The sequence below is a fragment of the Chionomys nivalis genome, chromosome 2 (assembly GCF_950005125.1).
Source record: "Chionomys nivalis chromosome 2, mChiNiv1.1, whole genome shotgun sequence".
NCBI classification, from domain to species: domain Eukaryota; kingdom Metazoa; phylum Chordata; class Mammalia; order Rodentia; family Cricetidae; genus Chionomys; species Chionomys nivalis.
In genome coordinates, this window is record NC_080087.1 from 74446544 (window position 1) to 74474485 (window position 27942).

At 45.8% G+C, this 27942-nt stretch overlaps 1 protein-coding gene across 2 annotated transcripts; it reads left to right on the forward strand.

Moving 5' to 3' along the window:
- Positions 1-27697, forward strand: Znf541 (zinc finger protein 541). Of its 2 annotated transcripts, XM_057762953.1 has the most exons (16): positions 1-307; positions 5122-5362; positions 6772-8623; positions 12484-12542; positions 12831-13014; positions 13540-13610; positions 13971-14028; positions 14185-14542; positions 21315-21378; positions 21942-22084; positions 22389-22492; positions 23874-23949; positions 24447-24535; positions 26648-26788; positions 26924-27105; positions 27196-27697. In XM_057762953.1, the coding sequence occupies exons 1-16, from the start codon at positions 1-3 to the stop codon at positions 27362-27364; spliced, it is 4098 nt and encodes a 1365-aa protein (XP_057618936.1). In that variant the 3' UTR covers positions 27365-27697. The 2 variants fall into 2 exon arrangements, with proteins under 2 accessions (XP_057618936.1, XP_057618937.1); XM_057762954.1 differs by lacking the exons at positions 13540-13610; positions 13971-14028 and having other exon boundaries at positions 12831-12990; positions 14224-14542.
- The last annotated feature ends 245 nt before the right edge of the window (positions 27698-27942 follow it).

Genomic DNA, 27942 nt, shown 5'->3' on the forward strand with positions numbered 1-27942 from the left:
ATGGAGCAATATAACCTTGGGGAAGAGGGAGCCCTTCCATCAGAAGGGCACCTCTCTTCCTTCTCCGAGAGTCAAGGGCTCAACTGCAGTGACACACTCAATCGGGACCTGGGCCCCAGCACACGGGACCTGCTCTATGCTGGCCTAAGTGCTTTGGATCTTGATCCCAGTCTCTCCACATCAGATATGCCCAGCGAGGTGTTGGAGGACAATCTGGACACCTTATCTCTGTATTCAGGGAAGGACAGCGACTCTGTGAAACTGTTGGAAGAATATGCAGACTCTGAATCCCAGACCTCCTTACAAGGTGAGGCTCTTCATGGACAGAGCACCCATAGTTTCTGCAGCCATCCAGGGATCGAATCTGCAGGCATTAGCTAGGAAAATTCTCCTCCTTAACTGGGAATGGTGGTACATGCTCATAATCTCAACATGTAGAAGACAAATGTAGGAGAAACACTACAAATTTAAGGCCAGCCAGAGCTACATAGTAAGACACAGTCTCCAAAAACAGACATACTAAACAAAAGGGAAGGAAGGAAAGAAAGAAAAACAAAACAAAATCCCTGCTTCTTTGGGAGCCTTTTTGCCTACTTTGGAATTGTTCCCAACTTCTGAAGGAAAGGGAACCCTAACCCTAGGGACCAAGATTGAGAAGTGGGTGTGTAGGCAAACCATCAGCTTTGTAGGAGACCTTCCTATCATTGCTGTACCCTTCATTCTTGCAGAATGAGCTAGGATCCTATCCATTAAGTTCTGTGCTTGTCTAACTTTTCCATGCCTCATCTACTCATCTGTAAAGTAAGGGGGGACCCCAATCCTCTCATGCCCCCTGCCCCAAAACAACTGTGGTGAGAAGTGAAAAAGACTGCAAAAGTCTTCCATAGACCATAATGTACCAGACAGGTATTAGGAGCTTGATTTCTTTTTTTTGAGACAGGATTTCTCTGTGTATCTCTAGCTGTCCTGGAACTCACTCTGTAGATCAGGCTGGCCTCCAACTCATAGAGATCCACCTGCCTCCATCTCCCTGAGTGCTGGGATTAAAGGCATGCACCTTTACCACCCGACTTTGCTTTGTCTTTTTAAAAGAGGTCTTGCCATCTTTTCAGAACACCAAGGCTCCAGCAGACCTCTTGCCTCAGTCTGTCCAGGAGCCAAGACTATATACTTTATAGGATGTGCCACCATTCCCAGCTAACTGTTCAACCAATACTGAATGTGTCAGTAATACTTCATCTCAAAAGTATTCAGTTCCAAGCTTTTGGATTCAGTTCCAAACTTTTCTCTTAGCCGGGCGATGGTGGCGCACGCCTTTAATCCCAGCACTCGGGAGGCAGAGGCAGGTGGATCTCTGTGAGTTCGAGCCCAACCTGGTCTACAAGAGCTAGTTCCAGAACAGGCTCCAAAGCTACAGAGAAACCCTGTCTCGAAAAACCAAAAAACAAAAACAAAAACAAAAACAAAAACAAACTTTTCTCTTCAACCATGGAAGAACAAGGGGAGAATTAGTGAAATAATTGAAATCTTGGGTAAGTCTCAGTTTGGTTTGCTGTTGTCCTCCTGTAGAAGTGAATTCTTTGTTTGGTTTGGTTTGGACCCTCTTTATTGGTTCCTGGCAAGTTGCTTCAATGGGTTAACAGGGCTAGAGTTCCTGGGAGTTTATAGTCACACCTTTCACAGGGAAATCCACATGCAAATGCCAGTCTACACAGCTAGTAATCTGGTGGAACTGTGTCTGAGGAAGTGCTAAAAAATTTGCTACCATGAAAGATTCTGAAAGTCCCACTCCACAAAAAAAAATGACCAAGCAGTGTCAGGCCCAAGTCTGTGTTGGAATGATGGCATAGCAGGACTTAGAATCATGAGTGTTCACATGGGGAGATTTCTGCGGCGCTAACCAGGCCCAGGGTTGTGGTGTAGCACTCATCTTTGGACACACAATACTGAAAAACACTAGTGGTGGGGATGTGAACCCTAATTGTCATCAGTTATTCTTAGAGTTCTGCTTAATTTAGCCTTCCTTAATATTCAACTGTTATTCTGCCCCCCTCATATATTAAATGTCAATTCCATGCTTTTGAGATTAAATTTAGGTCCACATAAGTGAATATGTTTGTGCCATTTTCCTCATTTTTTTTTGAGATGGGTATCTCACTATGCTGTTGATCAACTAACTTCCTGGGCTCCAGCAGTTTTCTTGCCTTGGCCTCCTGAGTACTTGGGACTGCAGGCATATACTGCATGCCCAAATTTCATGTTTTTTTGAGACAGATTCTCACTGTGTTGTCCAGGATGTCCTCAGACTCTGAGTAATCCTCCTGTCTCAGCATTTCTCAAGTGCTGATGACTACTGGCATGAGCCACAACTCCTGTTTATATTAATTTTTTAAATTAGAGAAGTAAAATGTTCTAGGGTGGTCGCACTCCTTTAATCCCAGCACTTGGGAGGTAGAGGCAGGTGGATCTCTGAGTTTGAGGTCAGCCTGACCTATAGATGAGTTCCAGGACAACCAGGGCTACACAGAGAAACCCTGTCTCAAAAACTAACCAACCAGCCAAATGAATAAATAATAAATAAATATGTCTATTATAGAAAATATAGTTATAAGCAAGAGAAAAACACCTTTCAGTCATATACTGCACATGTAAATATTTAGTTTGCATTGGTTTTTTTGTTTTGTTGTGTGTGTGTGTGTGCAGGGGTGGGGTACTATCCACTGTGTCTTCCACACTGGCTTGAATTCAGCAGTTCTCCTGCTTTAGCTGGAACTACAGGTATGCACCAATAGGTCTAGCTCATAAGTCTTCAAATGCATGGGTGAAATTGCCCAGGTATATGTTGTTTCATAGAGTTAATTCATGTGAAAGGCCCCGTATCCAGTAATATACACATCCACTTAAATAATGTGATGGTGTTTGATGGTTTAAAAGCTTGGTGTATTTGAAGCCAGGTAGTGGTGGTGCACACCTTTAATCCCAACACTCAGGAGACAGAGACAAGTGGATCTCTGTGAGTTCAAGGCTAGCCTGGTCTACAGAGTTCCAGGACAATCAGGGCTATACAGAGAGAGAGAGACCCTGTCTCAACCACCCTCCAAAAAATTTGATGTATTTGGATTCCTATGTAAGATTGAATTGATCGTTATTGTCATAGGTGTTCTAGTGTGTTGTCAGATCACAGTCATGTTGGACTATTAAAGTGTTTCTGTGAACAGCTTTAAAAATATTTTATTTATGTGTATGTGTTAATGTATTCCACATGTATGTAGGTACCTGTGGAAGACAGAGCTGTAGTTAGAAGCAGTAGTGAATTGCCTGCCTTGGGTGCTGGAATCTGGAATCCGTCTGGTCCTTTGCAAGAGCAGCCAAAACTCTTTCTCTCCAGCGCTTGTGAACAACTTTACATACTGAATCTTCTTTTGAGTTAGTTCGCTGAACATTCTGCTCACAACTTTCAGCTTCATGACATTGCTTTCTAGAAAGCTCAAGTGACTGTTTAGGCCATGACTTTACCTGGTTTGGTGTCCTTAGCAGCTTTGTTTTGCTGTAGTTTGTCTTCTAGTTTTACAGTTGCTTTAATGTGTACTTAAAGCACCCCAGCAAGGCTAAGAACTGTATCCTGACGGAGCCTGGTTTTCTTATTTATACTTTGAGTTGTTCAGTTTCTCACCACAGTGATTTTTTTTCTTCCTTCAGTCTTGTCCCAAATCTCTCTCTGCCCTCCTGAAACAGGATAAAGGCAAGCTGCTCTTTCTTCATGCGCTGGTCTTTCCAGTACTTGATTATACCTCCCTTTCCCACCTGAATGTCCCCAGTTCCTTCAGCTGCTCCTCATGAGACGAATTCATAAAAATACCAGCTTTCATTTTACCAAGAGATACAGAAAATATGGGTAATTCAGACACATACAAGGAGGGGCTAAAACAAGTCCATCTCTCTGCCAATAAACTCCACTCTGCCTGTTTCTACTTAAATTAACTTTTTTTTTTTTTTTGGTTTTTTGGTTTCTTTGGTTTTTTTGGTTTTTTGAGACAGGGTTTCTCTGTGTTGCTTTGGAGCCTGTCCTGGAACTCACTCAGGCTGGCCTCGAACTCACAGAGATCCACCTGCCTCTGCCTCCAAGTGCTGGGATTAAAGGCATGCACTGCCACCTCCCGGCTTAAATTTACTTTTTTGTTTTCACACCTGGGGTCATTCTGTTTTCAAATAGTTTGCTTTCTTTCTTTCTTTCTTTCTTTCTTTCTTTCTTTCTTTCTTTCTTTCTTTCTAGTAGTATGATTGGACATACTTCCATGTTCTTGGATATTTCTACAACTTTTGCTTGGAATGCTGTTTCATAGATCATAATACAGCGCTGGGGTATAGCTCACTTGTAGAGTACTTGCCAAGCATTAGCATGTCAGACCCTTGGTTCAATCCCCAGTGAGTTCAAGAACACACACACAGAAAGAGAGCAAGAACAAATAATGTATTCACCTCTAAGCTCTCTTTTTAGATATAAGGTTGTTTTAACATTTTACTAGAGCCGGGCGGTGGTGGCGCACGCCTTTAATCCCAGCACTCGGGAGGCAGAGGCAGGTGGATCTCTGTGAGTTCGAGACCAGCCTGGTCTACAAGAGCTAGTTCCAGGACAGGCTCCAAAACCACAGAGAAACCCTGTCCCGAAAAAACAAAAAAAACAAAAAACAAAAAAAAACATTTTACTAGAAAAAGCAGGTAGATTTTTGTAAAAAGAGCAGAGCCAGAGGGGTGAGTGCACAGTTGCACTATTTTCTTATGTTTGGATAATGTAGCTCCAGATAGACCTTGTGTGAATGTCAGTAACAGGGTAGATCAGCTTCCAGCTCTACTTGACTTGTCTTGCTGCTGCCCTAGAAATTCAGCCTTGTGCCATCCCAGTCCTCCACATCTTGCACCAAGACCAGGTGCAGTTCTATAGGTATGGCCTGTTCTGGACCTTGGTTCCCTTTCAGCTACAACTTGTCTTCTGCCCATGCAGAGCTGCTGAGGTAGAGGGGTCTCGGGCAACCTGGACAGGGCTCTGTGCTAAGAGTCTATATTGCTTCTGGACTCCCAAACCCTAGCTCGACATAATCTGTGCTTTCTCCCTTTGTTTAGACCTGGGGCTGGGAGCACTCAAGGTGCCTAAAGAGACTGATGAAGGAGGCAGGGCCACTGGGAGTACAAGGAAAGGCAAGCGGCAGCACAGTTCCCCTCAGAACCCGCTCCTGGACTGCAGCCTGTGTGGAAAGGTTTTCAGCAGCGCCAGTTCCCTGAGCAAACACTACCTGACGCACAGCCAGGAGAGGAAACACGTGTGCAAAGTCTGCAGCAAGGCCTTCAAACGCCAGGACCACCTGTATGTCAAATTATATTATACCAGTCAAATTAATTTATACCAGTGAGGAAAACCCTGCCGCTCTTTGCAGACATGACTCTTGTGGTTTATAAGTGTGATCAATTACCAGGCATGATGGCACACTGGGGAGGTGGAGCAGGAGAAGCAAGAGTCCAAGGGCAACCTCAACTTCATATATACCAAGTTTGCGGTCCGCCTGGACTATATGAGGAAAAAAAAAGAATCAAATGAGTTTGGCTAACTTGGTAAAGAGATGCCCCAAGTCCCTGGCAGGTGTCTGAGGACTCTCGGTCTGCAACCCCTGAGAATTTTCTAAAATTAAAAAAAAAAAGCCTGTATAAAAGCTTAAGAGTGACCATGTGGGGGGGGTATTGGTACACACCTTTAATTCCAGCACTTGTGAGCCAGAGAAAGGCAGACCTCTGTGAGTTTGAGGCCAGCCTGGTCTACAGATTGAGTTCTAGTACAGCTAGAGCTACACAGAGAAACCCTGTCTTGAAAAACCAGAAAAAAAAGAAAGCTTAGAACAATGCCCCCTTGTAGTTAATGTCTTGATAATAACAAGTTTTTGCTATGAGATTCGAGAGTGGGAGGGGATGATGCCTAGCTAAGTTTCTGGGTGGAGGGAGGGGCTTTCTCTTCACCCTCTGGTTCAGCCTCATTTCAGGCAAAGGAGGTAGCTTTCTCCTGGGCCTAGTGCTTAGATCTTCTGAGTCTTCTCCTCACAAGACCATGGATGTTCTTTGTAGAATGTCATTAAAATGTCCCAGCCATATAACACTGGGATTTTCCAAAACTAGACTGTCAGAACCCTGAGGGTAAGGGCTCATTGTTGGCTGTGTCATTGTCCGCAAAGACAGGAGTAGACACGACACACATTAATGTACATTTACACTTGCACAGCTTATTGACCTACTGGCTTTTTGGCTCTAGGAAGGTTTTATTGACTATTGGTAAGCTGATTTCTTGGCTGGAGTTGATGTGGGGGGGCATTTCAGGAAGCTGTCCCCATTGACAGTCTTGTGGTAGTTCCAGACTGGCATCTCCTCAAATGTATTCTGCAGAGCTCTGCTTCTCAGGAATGCTGGTGGAACTATATGAAAGCAAAGGTTAAACATACCTCCAACCCTGTGCGCTTTGTGAACCTCCAAAGTGGTAGATGCTTTAACACATCCCAGCTGTGCCTGGGTCCCCAGAGTTTACCTTTAGAGAACTGCTGTCCCTTGTGATCCCACTTTGGGGAAACCTGATCTGGCTCTTGTGGCTCTTATTTTTCCCCCAGTGTTTCTTAGTGATGAGGGCAGAGAAGTGAATCCCTCCCAGTTGGTTAGACAGAGTAAGGGGCCCAAACAGTTCTGTATCAGTGTTTGGGGCCTGCCTGGTGACCTGCCTTCCATGTCTCACTGCAGGACCGGGCATATGCTCACCCACCAGAAGACCAAGCCCTTTGTGTGCATCGAGCAGGGATGCAGCAAAAGCTACTGTGACTACCGCTCCCTGCGCCGCCACTATGAGGTCCAGCATGGAGTTTGCATCCTGAAGGAGGCCCCACCAGAAGAAGAGGGTTATGGGGACCCTACCCACAATCATGATGTGGCCAACCAGCCTCCACCCAGTGGTCTAAGGTCCCTGGGGCCCCCAGAAGCTAGGTCCCCTGGCTCTGTCTTGCCCAACAGAGACCTCCTTCGCTGTATTGTAAGCAGCATCGTCCACCAGAAGATTCCCTCTCCTGGCCCAGCAGTGGGGCCTTCTGACACTGAAGCAAGGAGCTCAGCCTGTGCCTGCCCCACTTCACTGGGGTCATCATCTTGTACACCAGCCAGTGCCCCAGTGGCCTCAGGAACCCTGGGCTCTGAAGTTCCCGAGGAAACTCATCCTCCACGGAAGGAACCTGCCACTGAAGTTTTCACAGCTGTCCAGTCAAGGGTGTCTGAGAATGATGCCCTTGACCCATCAGAGTCAGAGTTGGAGTCAGAGTCTCCACGGCTTCAACGACCATCCTCCCTGGAGGGCTGGCCAGAGAGCAGCTCCCTGCCTGCCTGCCTGCCTCTCTTCCGAGGCCACTCAGTTCCCTCAGGATCCCAGCCATCCAGCCACAATTTCCAATGGCTCAGGAACCTGCCTGGCTGTCCCAAGAACAAAGGCAGCAATGTGTTTATGGTTCACAAGCCTCCTCCAGTGCCATCCCGGGAGGGCTCTGAGGGTGGCCCTGGGCCCAGCAGCATCCCCACTACAGTGGAGCCTTCACCCAGTCTGGGCACCAGCCAGGAGGAGCTGCTACCATTACCTCCTGCACTCCTGAAGGCACCTGGTGAGACTTCTAGTGATGTTCGACAGGCAGCTGGGGAAGATGATGGCTGGGCTCCCAAGAAGAGCAAATCTGACTGTGAATCATTCCCATGGCAGAGCCCCACAGAGCTTGGGCTCCAAGACACACAGAACCCAGGTGGACTCCCTTCAGATGCCACACCCCTCTTCCGGCAGCTGTTCATGAAGTCACAGGAGTCTCTGGTTAGCCATGAGCAGATGCAGGTGCTCCAGATGATTGCCAAGTCCCAGCGGATCTTCTCCCACACCCAGATGGCCACAGCCTCAGCCCAGAGACCGGGGCCGGAGAACAAGCAGTCAGCACTGAAGCCATTGCAGGGGCCATGGCCACCACAGGCCCTGCCACCAGTACCCACTGTGGACTCTTTCCAGATAGGCCCTGGGCACTCAGAACCAGAGGGATCCCCAGTCCGCAGGAGGAAGACCATGCCTGCAGTGTCCAGAGAAACATCTCCTGGTGGTCCTAGGCGAGACACAAAAGGAGGACCCAAAGTGGCCTCTGCACCACCATCCCTCACAGGGCCAGTTCTGCACCCCTCCCGGAATCCAGACAGCTCGTCTCTGGCCAAAGGGACCTTGGATCTGGGGGACATTCTCCCCAGTGCAGGCTCACGGCAGTCCCAGTTAGGTGGAGATGAGCCAACTGGAACTCAGCAGGTTGGGAAACAGGGGCAAGGTGAGAATGCCCTGGCTTCAGGGTCCATGAGAGGTGAGAAGGGTCCAGCCTGCCCCCGAGGTGGAGGCTACAGGCTCTTCTCGGGCCACCCTAGGGCCCAGAGATTCTCCGGTTTCCGGAAGGAGAAAGTAAAGATGGATGTGTGCTGTGCAGCTTCACCCAGCCAGGTGGCCATGGCCTCCTTTGCATCGGCTGGGCCTCTGGCAGATCCCCCCCGAGACATGAAGTCCAAGCTGACAATCTTCAACAGAATCCAGGTATTTGTACCCCTCTGTCATGGTCTGTGTTGTGGCAGGGCTTTGTGTATGTCCTTGCATGGATAGCATTGATTAACTGTCCAGGAACTTACCCACGGCAGTGAGTCCTTAGATGTGATTTTTTTCAGGAAAAGCACTGATCATTGTTGTTCACTGAGCTCTCTTCCCTGCTTTCCTTTGCCTCCTACTTCCTCCTAGATTTGCCTCCTTCAACTCTTGAGAGGAGATCAAGGTACAGGCCTCCTCCATTAATTGTTAACTTCATGTGATGGCTGTGCCTTCCATATGCATACAGAACCTGAGTCCTTTGTGACCAAGTGCTTTGGGTACTTAGCTACTCCTCTTAGTGAGAGCAGCATCTTTCCCACCATCTCACAGCTACTACTTTGTAAACATTTACATCTTTGTTAGTCAAATGTTGTTTGGGATTTTATGCTTTAGCAGATTTTGGTTTAGTTGCAGGTTCTGGCACAACTATTACTGTTGGCTCGAACACTTCATCACTCAGAAGATACTCTGCATGCCTTAGCTAGCACCCCAGTCTTTTGGTCCCTTTACCATTATCCTTCCAGCCCTAGGCACTCACAAATCTGTCTTCATGGCTTAACTGCTCTGGGCATTTTATGTCAGTAGAGTCACACATTGTGTGGTGGTTTGTGTCTACCATTGTCTGCTCACAATGATCAAGGTCCATCCATGTGCCAGCATCTCTCAGTGCTTCATTTTCTTTTGTAGAAATTAAAAGCGCTGGGTGGTGGTGGCACACGCCTTTAATCCCAGCACTCGGGAGGCAGAGGCAGGCAGATCTTTGTGAGTTGAGGCCAACAAACGCTAGTTCCAGGAGAGGTTCCAAAGCTACAGAGAAACCCTGTCTCGAAAAAAAAAAAAAAAAAAAGAAATTAAAAGCAATTTTAAATACATTTATTTAGAGTAAGGACATCAATATGTAGTATTAGCTGGCCTAGGACTTGCTATGTAGACCAGGCTGGCCTTGAACTCATAGAGCTCAGCCTACCTCTGCCTCCTGAGTGCTGGGATTTTAAAGACCTGTGTCACCACACTTGGCACATTGTGTGTGGAGGGATGTGGCTATGATCATGAGCATGCCACAGAGCTCACGTGGAAGTCAGGGGACAGCTTGTGGAAGCTCGTTTTCTCCTTCTACCGTGCGGGTTGCAAAGATTAAACTCAGATCATCAAACTTGGCAGTAAGCCTCTACTCCTTGAGCTATCTTACTACCCTCCTCCATTCCTTTTTCTGGCTGAGCAATAATAGTCCAGTGGATAGACAAGTCAGATTTTTTTTCATTTTTTTATTGATATTTATTGAGCTCTACATTTTTCTCTGCTCCCCTCCCTGCCTCTCCCCTCCCCCTTCAACCCTCCCCCAAGGTCCCCATGCTCCCAGTTTACTCAGGAGATCTTGTCTTTTTCTACTTTCTAGTAGATTAACTCTATGTAAGTCTCTCTTAGTGTCCTCATTGTTGTCTTAAATTCTCTGGGATTGTGGTTTGTAGGCTGGCTTTCCTTGCTTTATGTTTAAAAACCACCTATGAATGAGTACATGTCTTTCTGTGTCTGGGTTACTTCACTCAAAATAATGTTTTCTAGCTCCATCCATTTTCCTACAAAATTCAAGCTGTCGTTATTTTTTTCTGCTGTGTAGTACTCCATTGTGTAAATATACCACATTTTCCTTATCCATTCTTCAGTCAGGGGCATTTAGGTTGTTTCCAGGTTCTGGCTATGACAAACAAAGCTACTATGAACATAGTTAAGCACATGTCCTTGTGGTACGATTGAGTATCCTTTGGATATATACCCAAAAGTGGCATTACTGGGTCTAGAGGAAGGTTGTTTCCTAATTTTCTGAGAAATCACCACACTAACATCCAAAGAGGTTTTACCAGCTTGCATTCCCACCAGCAATGCAGAAGTGTTCCCTTTTCCCCACAACCTCTCCAGCATAAGTTGTCATCAATGTTTTTGATCTTGGCCATTCTTTCAGGTGTAAGATGGACTCTCAGAGTTGTTTTGATATGAATTTCTCAGAAGACTAAGGATGTTGAACATTTCCTTAAGTGTCTTTCAGCCATTTTAGATTCCTCTGTTGAGAGTTCTCTGTTTAGGTCTGTACTCCATTTTTTTTATTGGATTATGTGATCTTTTGGTGTCCAATTTCTTGAGTTCTTTGTATATTTTGGAGATCAGACCTCTGTCTGATGTGGGGTTAGTGAAGATCTTTGCCCATTCTGTAGGCTGTCATTTTGTCTTGTTGACCGGGTCCTTTGCTTTACAGAAGCTTTTCAGTTTCAGGAGGTCCCATTTATTAATTGTTTTTCTCAGTGTCTGCACTGCTGGGGTTTATTTAGGAAGTAGTTCCCTGTGCCAATGCGTTCAAGTGTAATTCCCACTTTCTCTTCTATAAGGTTCAGTGTGGCTATCTTTATGTTGAGGTCTTTGATCCATTTGGGCTTGAGTTTTGTGCATGGTGATAGATATGGGTCTATTTTCATTTTTCTGAATGTTGATATCCAGTTATGCCAGCACCACTTGTTAAATAGGCTTTCTTTTTTTCCATTTAATATTTTTTGCTTCCTTGTCAAAGATCAGGTGTTCAGAGATGTGTGTAGTGGGGAGCTGCGGGCCTGCTTTTCGTCCTGCCCGGCTCCCGCATGGTTAGCTTTATACCCGAAATAACAACACACGCATTGTATTCTTTTAAACACTGCTTGGCCCATTTCTATTCATGTGTGTAGCACCCCAAGGTGTGCTTACCGGGAGATTCTAGCCTACATCCATCCTGGGTCGGAGCTTTATTGCGTCTGCCGGGGAGAGGGGAGCATGGCGTCTGCTCCAGAGAGCAGAGCTGTTGAGTCTGAGCTCACTTCCTCTTCCTCCCAGCATTCTGTTCTATTTACTCCACCCACCTATGTTTTAACCTATGAGGACCAAGCAGTTTCTTTATTACTTAACCAATGAAATCAACAGATTGATATATGACACTCCCACATCAGATGTGCAGATTGATATCCGGGTCTTCTATTTGGTTCTATTGGTCTTCCTGTCTGTTCTTATGCCAATACCAGGCTGTTTTCAGTACTGTAGCTCTGTAGTAGTTTGAAGTCAGGGATTGTGATGCCTCCCGAAGTTCTTTTATTGAACAGGATTGTTTTGACTATCCTAGATTTTTTGCTTTTCCATATGAAGTTGAGTACCATTCTTGACAAGTCAAATTTTATTTGGTCAGTCATCAGTGGACTAGTTTTCCAGCACCTCTGCCGTGCACAAGTGCCCTGGCTTCTCCTTGCTCTAGGGTGTACTGTAGTGTCTACCTGTGCTGCCACTATCAAGCCCTGGCACTTCTAGAGTTAACATCCTCTTGTGTGCTTATAGGCCACTTGTGAACTGTTACCTTTTTTTTTTTTTTTTTTTTTGGTATCTGGAGGGAATTCCAGTGAGTACTGAAATTTGCCCGCGTTTAATTACCAATTGTTTTAAATACCCCTGAATGAACTGTTATCTTACTAACTTGCAAAGATTATGTGTATGTATGTATGTATGTATGTATATATGTATATATATATATATATATATATATTCTGTATGTACATCAGACATGTAACTTGCAAGTGCTTTCTCCCCTTATGTAGGTGTCTTTATATCTTTTGTGTGAATAGTTTTGGAGTCAAAACTTTCAGTTTTAATGAATCCAGTGTGTGTTTGTTGGGTTTTCTGCTTTGCTTTGGTGTCAAACCTAAGGCACCATTGCCCAATCACCATCATGCAGGCTTCCCCAACACAATCTTCCTTGTTCCCTTGTCTGGGCTCTGCTGGCTCAGATATCCTCTCATCTCCAGGGTGGAAACATCTACAGGCTTCCCCATCCAGTGAAGGAAGAGAGCTTGACAGGCGGATGGTAAGTTCAGAAGCCCTCATGACCCACTATGGCACTGCCCCTGGCAAGTCCTCTGGCTTCTTTGTACTGTCTTGGGTGAAGGAACCAGATGCCTCCAGCTCTGCAGAGGACACTTCAGCCCTTGGAAAGTCAAATATGGTCTTACATTTTTATTGTTTAGATGCGTTGTCAGTGGATTGGTGTCACATACAAGAAACAAAACAAAAACTAAAAAGCAAAAACAACAAAAGCAGCAGTCAGTGCTAGAGTCTCATTTTTCCATTCTTCCCCCACCTTTTCTACCCACAGCCATCAGCCAAATGGGGGTCCCACAGACTGGATGGAGTCAAAGAGTACTTTTGTGTGCAAGAATTGCAGCCAGATGTTTTACACTGAAAAAGGGCTGAGCAGCCACATGTGTTTCCACAGTGACCAGTGGCCATCACCTCGGGGGAAGCAGGAGCAGCAGGTGAAGGGGCAAGCTGTGACTTGTGTGGAACAGGGTTTGTCAGACTTTGGTGAATGGAGAAAGGAGCAGTGTCGTCCATCTCAGAGGTGTAAGGCAGCATTCTGGCAGGGTGATGGGGTGACCTGGGTGTCAGGACCATCTGTGCAGGCCCTTGCACCAGCCTCCCGGCCTTTCTGTGCCATCAGGAGCCCTGGCTGCCCTTTCTCTTAAAGCTGCCAACTCTCTATGCTCAAGTATTTGGCACTGTTTTCACAGAGGCCTGATGGGTATAGAGGCCTCCAGGAGCCACAGCCAGAACATGGCCTAGGTAGGTGCTTCTCCAGCTGTTGTTTCCTACCTTCTGTGGAAGTCCTGGGGAAAACCCCAAACCAGAGCACTCAGAAGTTCTTACTCTAGAAGCCTTGGTTTGCACCCACAGTTAACACTGGTTGAGCTCACATCAGGCCTAATGATGTGAGTGCTGGCAACAGCAATGACCGTGACAGACCAGGCCCTGACCCCAGAAAGCAGTGACTCAGAGTTCACAGGACTGCAATATGGGGGAAGAAGGAACTGAGGAAAGCTGAGGGGGCTGGCAGGGAGGAAGGAGCAATAGATGATGTGAGGGGTCACTGTGATGGGTCTCGGAAACTCATCTCTTTACTACTGGACCCTGAACTGAAGTTCCCATGGCAGTGCTAGGCTACTGTTGGCTCATAAGAGCCACTGGCATTTGGGAGAATACATTTTTATTTTGTCACACCATAATAATACTATGTCTCTGGCTCCCACTCTTCTTTTTCTTTTTATACATATTTTTGTTTTCTGCTTTTTGTTTTTTTGACACAGCCTTGAACTCACAGAGATCCACTTGCCTCTGCCTCCTGCTTGCTAAGATTAAAGGCATGCACCAATATACCCTGTATCTGGCCCTCAGTCTTGCAATGCTTGTCACTTGAACACTGCACTATCCTCATGCATCCCTGTGTGAGTATGAGGAGGCTCTGGGCTCAGGATGTCGCCATACTCAGTATATTAGTCAGCTCTGGTTCAGGTGGGGTTGGGCTGTGAACAGAAAGTTCTGCTCAGCCTTCTGTGCTAAGGCCTGGGTATGGCCATGACAGGCATAAGTATCCTGCTTCCCTCTGTCACCATGACTAGCCCCATTTTTCCTACCCCTGAACAAGCTGAAGAATGATTTTGTACAGCAGGTAGCCTCTGGTGACACCTGTGATTCTATCCTCTCTTCTCCAGGGACAAGAGAAAGATGGGGAAGAAAGAGACAGCAAGGAGAGCAGCCAGTACAGAAAGCGGAAGAAGCGGCCCCAGCCTAAGGCCCTGTTTGCCCCTCCTGCACCCTCTGCCCTTGGGGAGCCAGGCCCAGGAGGGTGCCACCAGAGCTGCCTACGCTCTCCTGTGTTCCTGGTGGACCATCTCCTGAAGGGCTTGTTTCAGTGTTCTCCTTACACACCACCGCCCATGCTCAGCCCCATTCGTGAGGGCTCTGGGCTGTACTTCAACACCCTCTGCTCCACATCCCGGGCTGGGCCTCATCTCATCAGCCCTATGCTTGGTGAGTGAGGCCAGACCATAATTCTGACCCAGGCTAGATGCACCTCCTATGACCCATAATCACTTCATCTTGTGCTGTCTGGTCCAGCCAATTTTTCCAGTGTTGTATGTGCTTGCTCTGGGGACTCAGTACAGAAACACAAGACCATACTTGGACCAGAACCTTCTAGTTGTTTTTTTTTTAAACAGCCAGAAAGAACACATAGATGCCATTTAGCTTAATCACCCTTCTGTTCGTTTTTTGTTTGTTTGTTTGTTTGTTTGTTTTTTTTTTTTTTTTTTTTTTTGGTTTTTCGAGACAGGGTTTCTCTATGGCTTTGGAGCCTATCCTGGAACTAGCTCTGTAGACCAGGCTGGTCTCGAACTCACAAGGATCCGCCTGCCTCTGCCTCCCGAGTGCTGGGATTAAAGGCGTGCGCCACCACCGCCCGGCTCTTCTGTTCGTTTTTATAACCACTATATGAAGACAGAGGCACATACTGTGCACTCCTGCCATGCAGATCAGTCATTTCAAGCTTATGATTTGAAGCTGCTCTCAGGGCTCTGAGCCTCCCTGGCACTATCTTTAGAGGGCTTTACCACCCCAGAAGCCTGTACCCCTGGCAGCTATGGCACCCTGCCAGCTCTCATCTCCATAGTCCTATACACCACCTCCCAGCCTCAGGAAGCCACCATCTTCTTCCCATCCTATAGTCTTGCCTATGCCAGGTATTTCATATAAATGACACCATTCACTGGGTAGCCTTTTGTGTTTCATCCGTTTTACTTAGTCTGATGTTTTCAGGGTTCAGCAGGGGGTAGCATATGTTAGACCCTTCCTTTTATTGGTGAGTAATAGTCTACTGGATGGTTAGACCACACTTTTTATCATCAGTTGATGGGTTAAATGATGCTGTAAGAACATTTGTGAACAACTTCCTGTGGAGGGGTCTATGTACCAATTCCTTTTGCATAAATAGCTAGAATGAATGCCGGGTCACATGGAAACTATTTAACTATCTAAACTTCCAAACTATGTGTCAAAGTATTTGTTCCATTTTGGATTCACACCAACAATCCAGAGGAGTCCTGATACCGTTGCCCCTTTCCTGCACTTAGACTGTGCTTCTTTCAAATCATCCTGTCGGATGAAAGGTGCTTCTTGCTATGTTTGGATTTGTATTGTCCTGATGGTTACTGGTGCCAAGCATCTTTCTGGGTACCCCTTGAAAGTTTGTGTTGTGGGTGTTATATGTAACAGGTTGGCCGGCACAGGGTCATAAAGAGACACTCCTGTTTTCTCTGTAGCTCAGGGAAGCCTCAAGTTCACACTCATCCGGCCTCAGTCTCACAATACTCCCCTCCATCTCCCCCCTCCTTACCCCCTCAAGAGTTTTATAATTTTGACCCTTTTTAAAAAATCTTTTTAAATGATTTTTTTTATGTGCACTGGTGTTTTGCCTGCATGTATCTCTGTGTGATCATCCCTTGGAACCAAAGCTACAGACAGGTGTGAGCTGCCATGTGGGTGCTGGAAGAGCAGCCAATGCTCCTGACCTCTGAACCATCACTAGCCCCTAATTTTGATTCCTAAATTTATATCTTTAGTCAATTTCCAATTAGCTTTTGGATATTGTATGAGGTAAGTATCAAAGTTCATTATTTCGTGTGGTCCCACTTGCTCCAGTCATTTGCTGAAAAGATCATTCCCACTGAATGATTTTCTCAGGTGCTTTTATTAAAATCAGGTGACTGAGACTGGGGAGATGTTCAGCTGATAAAGTGCTTGCCACACAAGCATGAAGATCTGAGTTCAGTCCCAAGAACCTATGTAAGAAAAGCCAAGAGTAGTGACATACATTTGTAATCCCAGCATGAGGGAAATAGATGTACCCTGGGGCTTACCTGGCAGCCAGTCCAGCCTACTAGTGAGCTCTAGGCCAGTAAGAGATCTTGTCTCAAAAATCAAGGTGAATGATATCTGGGGAATAACACATGACATTTACGTGTGGCCTCCACACACATGCACACGCTTGCATGCTTATCTGTAGTTGGTTGTCTTTTACTCTTTGTCTCTTTGGGCGCCCGCCGCCCAGCTCCCAAATAAATACACATATGGAGACTCATTCTTACTTATAAATGCCTGGCTTTAAGTTGGCTTATTTCTAGCCAACTTTTTTTTTTTTTTTTTTTTTTTGGTTTTTCGAGACAGGGTTTCTCTGTGGTTTTGGAGCCTGTCCTGGAACTAGCTCTTGTAGACCAGGCTGGTCTCGAACTCACAGAGATCCGCCTGCCTCTGCCTCCCAAGTGCTGGGATTAAAGGCGTGCGCCACCACCGCCCGGCCAACTTTTTTTTTTTTAACTTATCCCACATATCTTTGCCTCTGGGCTTTTATCTTTCTCTAGTCTGTATACCTTTCTTTACTTCTTACTCCATGACTTGCTGTGTAGTTGAGTGGCTGGTCCCTGATGTCCTCTCCTTTTTTTCTTGATCCTTGATCTTTTCTTCCCAGATTTCTCCTCCTATTTATTCTCTTTGCCGGCTAGCCCCACCCATCTTTTCTCCTATCTCACTACTGGCTGTTTAGCTCTTTATTAGACCAATCAGGTTTTTAGATAGGCAAAGTAACATAACTTCATAGAGTTACACAAATGCAACATAAAAGAATGCAACACATCTTTGTATCATTAAACAAATGTTCCACACATAAATAAATGTAACATCTTAAAATAACATTTCACAACACTTAATCTACATAGATTTGCACTTGCATGCACAAATACACACCTCCATTAATCAGCAGTGCCTGGGTTTGCCTGTTGGTCTGCATGCTTGTTCTTATACTAGTACCATAGTGTTTTGACCACTGTAGCTTTGTGGTCAGCTTTCAAATAGGTATATTTGTTTTCTCCTATGTTGTTCTGTCTTCCAGGATTGTTTTAGCTGCTATGGATTCATTGCATTGCTGTGGAATTTTAGGATCGATGGTGATTTTGATAGTTACCCTGTTTAATATGTAGATAAGTTGGGAAGTTTTACCATACTAAATAATTTAGGCCTTTCTATCCATGATGGATCATCTTCCCATTTATTTAGGTCTTGATGCACTTTGTCTCAATCATTTTTGTCAGCATGTGTCTCTCATATCTTTGCTTGTTGCTTTTTTTTTTTTTTTTTGCTTGTTGCCTTTTTCAAATAGGATCTATATACAGCCCACCCAGGCTGGCCTAGCACTCACCATCCTCCTACCTATGTCTTCAAAGTTGTGGAGTTGCAGGTACATGCCACCATATGCTGTGCAATAGATATCTTTTCTTAGTAGAGTCCATTCAGATTTGTGCTCATGTAGTAATGGTGAAGAGCAGAGACACTGTTCTCCATCTGATGTGCTTTTCCTGCCCCAGCTGTTTCCTAAGCAGGTGTGTCAGCAGACCCCATTCGTCACTGTTGTCCTTACTACTTTACACATAGTATTGTAGATATGGCTGCAGGAAGTCAGGGAAAGAGAATAAAGCAAGCACTGCCTGCAGCGTTTGCTTTACCTTTCATTGCCATTCCACATCTTTCCCATAATTCCTGTGAACCCATTACCATCAGGTGCTATTCTTTGTTTGTATGTGTGCGTGCACTTTCATATTATACAGGTGCACATGTGTGTAGAGGCTAGAAGACACCCTGACTGGCATGCCTCTTTCTTTAGAAAAAGGGTCTTTCACTGGTCTGGAGCTCACCCAGCAGAATAGACTGGTGGCCAGTGAGCGCAGGGACTTTGTTTTGCCTCTCCAGCACTGGGGTTGCAAATATGCACCATGACATGTGGGGCTTTTGTTTTGTTTCATTTTCTGTTGTTTTTCTATACGTGTTCTGGGGATTGAGCTGACTACACCACTTTCACAGAAGCACAGTTTTGCTCCTTTGTGCTGTTACTATAACATATATTTCTAGATATTTTAGGCCCATAACATACATTACCTTATGCATCTGATCTTTTAATTAATTAGGAAAAGAAAATAAATTGCAATGATTACAGTGACTTTTATAATTAATTACCCGAACAATCATTTCTGTCAACACTTAAGAGTATAGAGCCACACCATTGCCTGAGCACTCTTTACAATATCTTTTTAAAGGTAATAATAACTTTAATGGCATACAACTCTCATACTCTACAATTTATTCTTGTTTGTTTTAAGGAAAAAGTCTCACTATGCAGAGTTGGCTAGCCTGGAACTCATTGTGTAGAGCAGCCCGGCCTCACACTCGAAGAGATCTGCCTGCCTCTGCCTCCTGAGAGCTGGGATTAAAAGTGTTTACTACCATGCCTAGCTTAATTTTTTAAATTATGTGGTTGTGTGTGTGTGTGTGTGTTTCGGGATATTATATGCATATGTGAGTGCAGGTGCCTGTATAGTTCAGTTAGGAGCATTGGTTCCCCTGGGGCTGAGCTACTTCATGTGAGTGCTGGGAACTGAATTTGGGCCTTCTGCAAGAATAAACTGTACTTTTAACCACCGAGCCACCTCTACAGCCCTACAACTCATCATTTTAAACTGCATAATGGCTCAGTGGTTCTTAGTAATAATACAGGACCATGCATCATCGTCCCATACTTGCTTTTCAGGTATTTTTCTCACCCAAGAAAGAAACTCCATTCTCTGCCACCATTCCTTTCTCATCTTCTAGCCCAGGTTTGGGCTAAGCTCATCCACTTTCTGTCTCTGTAGGGCTGGCTGCTCGAAAGGTTTCAAACACATGAAGTCACACAGTATGTGGTTCCTTATGCTTGGTTTCCCTCACTCCGTTGTGTTCAGATTCCATCTGTGCTGTGGGATGTCTCAGTTTTTCTCCTAAGGGTGAAGAATATCCCCTGTGTAGTATTTCCCATAAGCCAAGGTTGATAGCAACCGATTTTTCTCAATTTTCCTTAAATCTGGGAATCTTTTTCATTTTACTTTTTAAGGTTAACTTTTTGGCATAAGACTTGTTGACATTTATTTTCAGCACAGTGTTATGTCCCTACCTTCTGACCACTAATTTCACAAAAGTCAACTATGAGTCTTATTGGAATTCCCTTGCATAGGATGAGGTGGTTTCGTTTTTATTTTGTTTTGTTTTCCCATTTTGCTTTTGAGATTTGAATATTTGACTTTGCACCTTTGCCTTTGTGTTTGTCCTATTTAGAATCGCGGATTTTTGGTTGTGCATATGTTTCTCACTAAATCTAGGAGGCCACCTACCATTTTCTCTTTAAATATCTGTCCATTCCCTTCTCTACTGTCTGGTACATCCATCACATGTGGTTTTAGTATTCAGTTGTGTCCACTGTTCTCCATTATTTTCCCTCTGCAGGTTCTTTATTCATTCACCTCCAGGTTTGCTGATCATTGCTTTCTACCAACTCAGTCAAACCTGTTGACTTTAACATTGGTCATTGTACTTTTTAAATCTAGAATTTCTACCTCTCAAAAGTCATTTCTTGGTGAGAATTCATCATTCTAGTTTACTTTTGATAATTGTACAGTTTTTAAAATTCATTTTCTTAAATTACATCTATTTGTGGTGGGGCACATGTGGATGTCAGAGAATAACTTGTAAGAGTTGGTGCTCCCCTTCCACAACATAAGTCCTAGGGATCAAACTCAGGTCATCAGTCTGGGCAGCGAACATCATCACCCACTGAACTACCTAACAGGCCCTTCTGCAATTTCATTAAGCCTTTGAGATACGTGTTGTGGGGTGACCTCATCTTCATGTGGAGTATTTGGGAGAGAGCTTCAGTTACCCAAGCCAGGAGCTTATGGGGAAGAAAATCAAGCTTGCTTGGGAGTCACGGGCTCTCAATCTTATTAAGAGGAAGTCAAGTTTTTTTTTAATTTTTAAAAAAGATTTATTTATTTTATGTGCTTTGGTGCTTTGCCTGCTATGTGTATCCATGTGAGAGCATCAGAAACCTTGGAACTGGAGCCACAGATGGTTATGAGTTGCCATGTGGGTGCTGGGAATTGAACCCAAGTTCTCTGGAAGAGTAGCTAATGTTCTTAACCATCGAGCCATCTCTCCAGCCACTCCTTTTAATTTTAAGGCTTACATTTATTGGTTGATTCTATGTGTTTGTGCATATGTTCATGAGTGCCACATGTAGAGGTCAAAAGGCAATTTGTGAGAGTCAGTTCTCTTCTTCCATTATATGGGTCCTCAGAGTTGAAGCAAAGTTGTCAGGGTCTAGAGCAAGTGTCTTTATCCCCTGAGCAATCCCACTCCTGTTAACTTACTGGTTTAATACCTGTGTGTGGTTTTTATAATTTTTTACATTTATTTGTGTTGGTCTGTGTCTGTGGGTCTGTCTGTCGATAGATATGTGAAGTGAGAAGACAGCCTACAACAATCAGCTCTGTTCCCACCATGTGGGCCCCACAGATTGTTCTAAGCTGTTCACACCCAGTGGCATCTTCTCAGCTGAGCCATCTCACCAGCCTCATTAGGGTTTTTTTTGTTTGTTTCATTGCTTTTCCCAAGACAGTGTCTATGAATCATGGCTATCCTGTAACTCACTATATAGACCAGACTGGCCTTCAGCTCACAGAGATTAGCCTGTCTTTGCCCCCTATGCACCACCGTGCTAGGCAAATAACTTTTGTTTTGTTTTAAATTATTGAGTTTCTTCCTCTGGTTTTTTCAGAAATCTTTCTCCTCTTTTGTGTCTTACAACTTATTTTTCACCTATGTCCACAAAGGCAGGTAGAAAGTCCTGAGAGTCCTGTCTTGTTGAGGCTCTTCTCTGTGTGTTTTCTAGACCAAGTGGACGGCTCCCTTAGCATCTGTGTGGTGAAGGATGACACTAAAATCAGCATCGAACCGTGAGTTGGGACATTTAGTGCCAAAGTCCTTCTAGTGAGGGTATTTTTACCAGCATGGGCTCCAAAGCCTCTTTTTTCCAGGCTTGTCTTCCCAGGGAGGGCAGGCCAGATGCAGATATTCACTAGAGAATCTGTGGGCTTCTCCAGGACTGAGTCAAAGTGCCCACTGTGTTACTTCTGTCTAAACTTAGACAGGTGGGCTTGGGGTGGGGGCAGAACTTCTTCTGTGGACCTGGGTTTCTGAACAGAAGTGGTGACAACGTAGTGCAGGAGGATAGAACATTTGTGGGATGTGGCTGGAAACAGGTGGTCAGTATCATGTAGCTCCTTGTCCTGGACCCCAGGAGAGGCACCCAAGAAATCAGAAATCAGAAATGAAGAAGAGTATTCTGAAATGCCTGTGTCTGTTGGGTGATAAAGGTAATGAGCAGCCACCATGTCTGAGAGATGGCAGTAAGCTGTCATGGAGCAGGCAGTGACTGTGAGCGGGTTACATGGTACATCTCTTCTGTTTCCTGGCTTAGTCATTTGAATCCCCATATGTGTATGTGGCCTCATTTCAGACACATCAACGTTGGAAACAGATTTCAGGCGGAGATCCCAGAACTGCAGGAGAGGCTGCTGGCCAGAGTGGATGAGAATATAGCTTCTCTGGTCTGGAAGCCATGGGGAGATGTGATGACCAACCCAGAGACCCAGGACAGAGGTGTCTGAGGCTTTGAGTCAGATCCCAAGGCTTCTCCTTCCCCATCCAACTCCAGGAATTGTGCCCTTGGCCTAGCAGCTTTCTCCAGGTTGCATGGCCCTGCCCCACCTCTGACTTACCAGTGCAGGTGGCAGGCCTGAGTTCTATGGTTCCTCCTTGTTCCCTTTACTAACCTGCCCTCAATGGGGATGTAAGGAAAGGGAAGTTGACTAGGAGCTCCTGTGCTATGGGGAAGGCTACCTCCCTGGCATGTCCTGACTCCATTTCTTCTTCCTAATGCTCTTGGACTTTCCTGGAAATACAGTGATGGAGCTCTGCAATGTGGCATGCTCCAGTGTGATGCCAGGAGGGGGCACCAACCTAGAGCTTGCCCTCCACTGCCTTCATGAAGCCCAGGGCAGTGTTCAGGTGAGACCCTTTGCATTCTGCACTCCTGGGGCTGGGCATTCTGGGCCTTGGATTGCCTGGATGAGGGAATGGTGAAGGTCAGTGTCTGCAGTCATTTGAGGCTGGTATTGAGAGTGGGGGAGTGGAAGCTTTTCAATTATAGGATTTGTCTGTCAATTATTGAGTCTCCAAGATAGCGGTTCTCAAGCTATGGTTCAAGACCCCTTTGTGTGTGGGCAAGAGGTCAAAGAACCCTTTCCTAGCAGTCACTTAAGACCATTGGAAAACACAATATTTACATTACAATTCATAACAGTAACAAAATAAAGTAGTAAGAAAACTAATTTTATGGTTGGGGGGGTCACCACAAGAGGAACTGTATTAAAGGGTTGAAACATTAGGAAGGTTGAGAGCCACTGCTCCAAGAGAAGGGATTCTGGGGCAATGCAGGAGGATCAATGTTCAAGACCTGAGACTCAGTCCTGGGCCATGCTTTTTGCCAAGTTGAGGGGCAGTACCTGGCACATGTATATTGAGTACCCACTGGATGTCAATCAAGTCAAGGCTCTGTTTTTGATTTAATACTTCATTGTCCTCCTCTGGGGACTATGAGTGGAAATTCTGTCTTGTTTTTATTTTGTATTGTTTTTATGGTTTTTCAAGGCAGGGTTTCTCTATGTAGCCTTGGCTATCCTGGAACTTGCTCTGTAAACCAGTTTGGCCTCGAACTCAGAACTCTACCTACCTCTGCTTCCTGAGTGCTGGGATTAAATGTGTGTACCACACAGTGGAAATCCTCATTTTCATTTTGTACCAGACCCTAGAAAGTCCATGTCTGGTAGTTCGTATTCTCACAGGGCTTATAAGAGAGACAAATTTTGTTTATAAATGTATTGGCTGAGGGGTGTTGTCACTCACACCTATACTTCCAGCAGTTGGAAGGCTAAGGCAGGAGGATAATAAGTTTGAGACCAGCCTGGCCTACAGTATGGTTTCTGTCTCAAACAGTCAAAGGCTAATATAGCTCATCTGTGAGGCCCAGACTCCATCTCCAGCACAGCTGAAAGGTAAAAGTACTCGATAAGGAGTGTAGAAGAGAATAAAATGTCGTGTTCTGTGGGACAGCACTCTTCTAGGCTCTGGTGGGGGGAGTGTGCCTCACAAACCCACATACTGTTCCCTTCATGGAAAAGTCATATTTTGAAGGCAAAGATGTTATTCATAGGGATGCTTAGTGAGGCTATCATGGGCTGACACACTGCCCACCAGCCCAAGAACCAAGCACTTGTAGGTAGCCTTGAACCAGATGACTTTAGAGACATTTGTTCTTCAATGAAAGAAGAATGGAGAGAGCCCCCATTTCCCATACCTTATGAGCGACCCACGTTTGCTGTCCTTCCAGGTTGCCCTGGAGACTCTGTTACTCAGAGGACCCCAGAAGCCCCGCACTCACCCACTAGCTGACTATCGCTACACAGGTAACTGGAGAAAGAGTTGTTTGATTCCTGCCAGGCCTAATGGTAAAGTCCACCTCTGCCTCTGTCCCTCAGCCTTCTGTTTAGGGCCTCTGCCTGACTTCCTAAAGGGGCCTGTTCTTTCCAGAGGGACTCTGCAGGCACTGCCTTGAATTCACGAGACCCCCATCAGCCGCGTTCCATCATTCCCTCAGAGTTCTTTCCAGCAAGATTAGTGTTCCTGACAGGGGCAGGAAATATAGACTCAGGTTGAGGAGCTGAGCACAGAAAAGCCTGGCAGCTTGACCCACCCATCCTTGGCCACCAAAGCCCCAGCCAGTTGCACACATCTATAACATGTGGATAGTGAGACCCCAGCTTTGTGGGATATGGGAAGATTGTCTGAGGTTAATACATTATTGATGTTCATAATGGCAGTGCTAAAAAGTATGGTCCATATGTCAGTCAGGCTATGGTCCCTTGAGGAAAAACATCTCCTTCCCTGACTGTGTTCCCGGCAGGTTCAGACATCTGGACCCCCATGGAGAAGAGGCTCTTCAAGAAGGCATTCTGTGCCCACAAGAAGGACTTTTACCTGATACACAAAACAGTAAGATGATAGAGGGTGGGCAGCAAGCCCTGCCTCACACACCTGTCTCTCACCTGCCAACAGCAAAACCGCAGTGCTGATCACTCCAACTCAGCAGTTACTGCCTTCATCTGTCCTGGTTTACTCATGTGTGCATGTGCTGAAACACACAAATGTACAACCTAATGCTCTTCTGGTTTTGGTGTTTTGGTGGTAGCGGTGGTTTTTTGGTTTTTGGTTTTGTTTGTTTGGTTAGTTGGGGTTTTTTTTTGTCATTGTTGGTTTTTGTTTATTTTCTTGGTTTTGGGGGACAGGGTCTTTCTGTGTAGCTTTGGAGCCTGTCCTGGAACTTGCTCTATAGAACAAACTGCCCTTGAACTCACAGAGATCCACCTGCCTCTGCCTCCCAAGGGCTCTCTCTTCTGTTCTTACATAAAACAACTATACCTAAACAAGGTGCAAGGTGTATGTTTTACACATGTATGTTCCCATGGACTCTCAAGACAGTGAACTTCTCTGTGATGTCCAGTACCTCCTCCATTCCTGGCAGCCTATTATATATGCCACTGTGCCTCTCTCCATGTCCCTTGTCAGCCTGGTCTGTAAGAAAGTTTGAACTTGGAGCTTTGTATCACTAGGGCAATCAGACAGCATGTACTCTGCGCTTCATCTAGCTGCTTATACCCAGCATTCTTACTTGGAAGTTCCTATGTGCTGCACTTATTAATAATTCATCCTTTCTGCTGCTAAATAATATTCTACTGCATGGGTGTACCACAGTTGTATTTAATCATTTATCAGTTGATGGACATTTGAGTGGTTTCCGGTTTGGGCAATTATAAAATAAAGCAGTTGCGAGCGTTATGTACAAAGTCAGCTCTTAGAGTCGTTCCCTGAACTGTTTCTTTCACTGCTTTTTGTTTGTTTGTTTTTGTTTTGTTTTGTTTGCTGGAAGGTGAATTTGCTTCTGTTATTCTATTGTGTTCAGGAGCAGAAGTCAACTTTCTTTCTTTTTTCTTCTGTTTAAACTTGGTACTGTTTCCTACGCAGAAGACATGCTGCCTTGACTGCTAGTTTTTGACAACACGCAAGCAGTTTCAGATTCTTGTGGAGAAAGTGTGCTCTGGCGCTCACTGACAGTTAATTTCTTGGGAAAGTTTCCTTCTAGGCAGCTCGACTTTCCCTTCCTTCTACCTCTCTTCATCCTCCCATCTTCTTTCATAGCAAACAATCTCTCTACCACTAGGTCCCACTTCTAGCTCTCTGTTTTGTTGGGTGTTTTTGCAGAGGTTCTTTCTTTCTTGAGATAAGGCATCATCACTGTTTAGCACAGGCTGCCTTCAGACTCTTTAGTCCTCCTGCTGGGATTACAGACTCATATCACTCACAGTCCTGGCTCCAGAAGTCATGCTTGTTTGTTGAGACAGGGTCGCTCTACATAGTCCTGGCTGCCCTGAAACTCACTATCAGAGATCATGCTGCCTCTGCCTCCAGAGGATTAAAGACATGCACCACCACATTCAGCCCAGGAGTCATATTTTACAAGAGCAAGTGGCTGGGTCTGAGTACTCTCAACTCCATTGCACTCAGAGTTGTCCTTCTCATGTGGCCACTTCCCTGGAGGACTTTTTTTTTTTTTTTTTGGTTTTTCGAGACAGGGTTTCTCTGTGGTTTTGGAGCCTGTCCTGGAACTAGCTCTTGTAGACCAGGCTGGTCTCGAACTCACAGAGATCCGCCTGCCTCTGAGTGCTGGGATTAAAGGCGTGCGCCACCACCGCCCGGCCCTGGAGGACTTTTGAGGCTTTGTTTAGTTTGATGGCTGTGTACTCACCACAGAGGAAGGGCATTCTGTGTCACTCCCAATCTCACTAAGTGTGGCTGTTGCCTGCTGTAACATCACAGTGAGCCTCCTCACCTGTGGGTCTTTATGTGCCTTCCTACAGGGAAGAAGCATGCTTCACTTAGTGCTGGTGACTAATATGTGACTTCAATTTGGACCCTTCACCACCTGGAAGGACCAAGATCCTATCTTTGCCCAGCCATGAGCAGAGGTGTTGGGGAAGGGATTTCCAAGGTGGAGTTCACATGTGAGGTACTGCCCACAGTCTGCTTCTGTGTCTTCCTTCCCACTAGATCCAGACTAAGAGTGTAGCACAGTGCGTTGAATACTACTACATCTGGAAAAAGATGGTCAAGTTTGACTGTGGCCGAGCTCCTGGGCTGGAGAAGAGGGGCAGGAGAGAGCTGGATGAGGTAGAAAGGACTGAAGACAAGGTAGAGGATGCATGAAGGAGCAGCCTGGGTGCATCTTTGGTCCAGCCAGAGGCTGGGGGAGGCTCCTAAGGGAAGGTCTCCCGGCAGAGGACGTTTCCACACAAGTGTCTTAAGTCATCTTTACCCCTTCTGCAGATCACTTGCAGCCCTCGGGAGAGACCCACCCACCGTCCAACTCCTGAGTTAAAGATAAAGACCAAGAGTTACAGGAGGGAGTCTATTCTTCACTCCAGCCCAAGTGCAGCCCCCAAGCGTACCCCTGAGCCTCCGGGGAGTGTGGAGAGCCAGGGCGTGTTCCCTTGCAGAGAGTGCGAGAGGTACTAGCCTTCCCTCTGGACCTCCACCCTCTTGTTTGACTTACTTCTCAAGCTCCTCCAGCTCTGACCCACATCCTTGTGACTCCTCAGAGTGTTCGACAAGATCAAGAGTCGGAATGCCCACATGAAGCGCCACCGCCTCCAGGAGCACGTGGAACCCGTCAGGGTGAAGTGGCCTGTGAAGCCCTACCCTCTGAAGGAGGAAGAGGAGGAGGAAGAGGAAGAACTGGGAGCTGACATGGGCCCCCTGCAGTGGTGACTCCTTGCTGGAAGCTGGTTTGCAAGAGGGGATCCAGCTCTTTGCCAGTGCCCTGGGCCTCTCAGAAGTGTTTGGGGCACCATTCCCCTCTCTCCTCTCAATGTCCAGCTTTGCTTGGCTGGCATTTGGACATGAACAGGAGAAGCTGTCACAAGTAGCTCTGAAGTCATGTGGGTGACCAGAGGCTCCATTCTTTCCTGGTTAATAGTTGCATATTTGTAGTCCCATTCACTTGGAGCAGGGGACCCTGGGAGGCAGGTTTGGTCTAGGTGGCTTTTAGATCTGAACTGTAGGCATGGGACTAACATTGGTTAGAGAGAATCAGTGAGGACACCTGAGATCCAGTGAGCTGGGCCCTCCTCCAGGTGGGGCCTCCCTGCATTCCCATCATCCCTAGTCTTGCAATGACTGTATATTGTTAGGTGTGTTTTTTATGTGTCTGCTTGTATCTTATTAAATTGGGTTCTTAAACAGCTGTTTTCCAACTTCCCAGCCTGTGTGCTCTGCAGACACTTCAGGGCCACACAGCTGGGGCCAAGAGGTGAGCAGGGAGAAGGTTAAGCAGCGCACACCAGCAG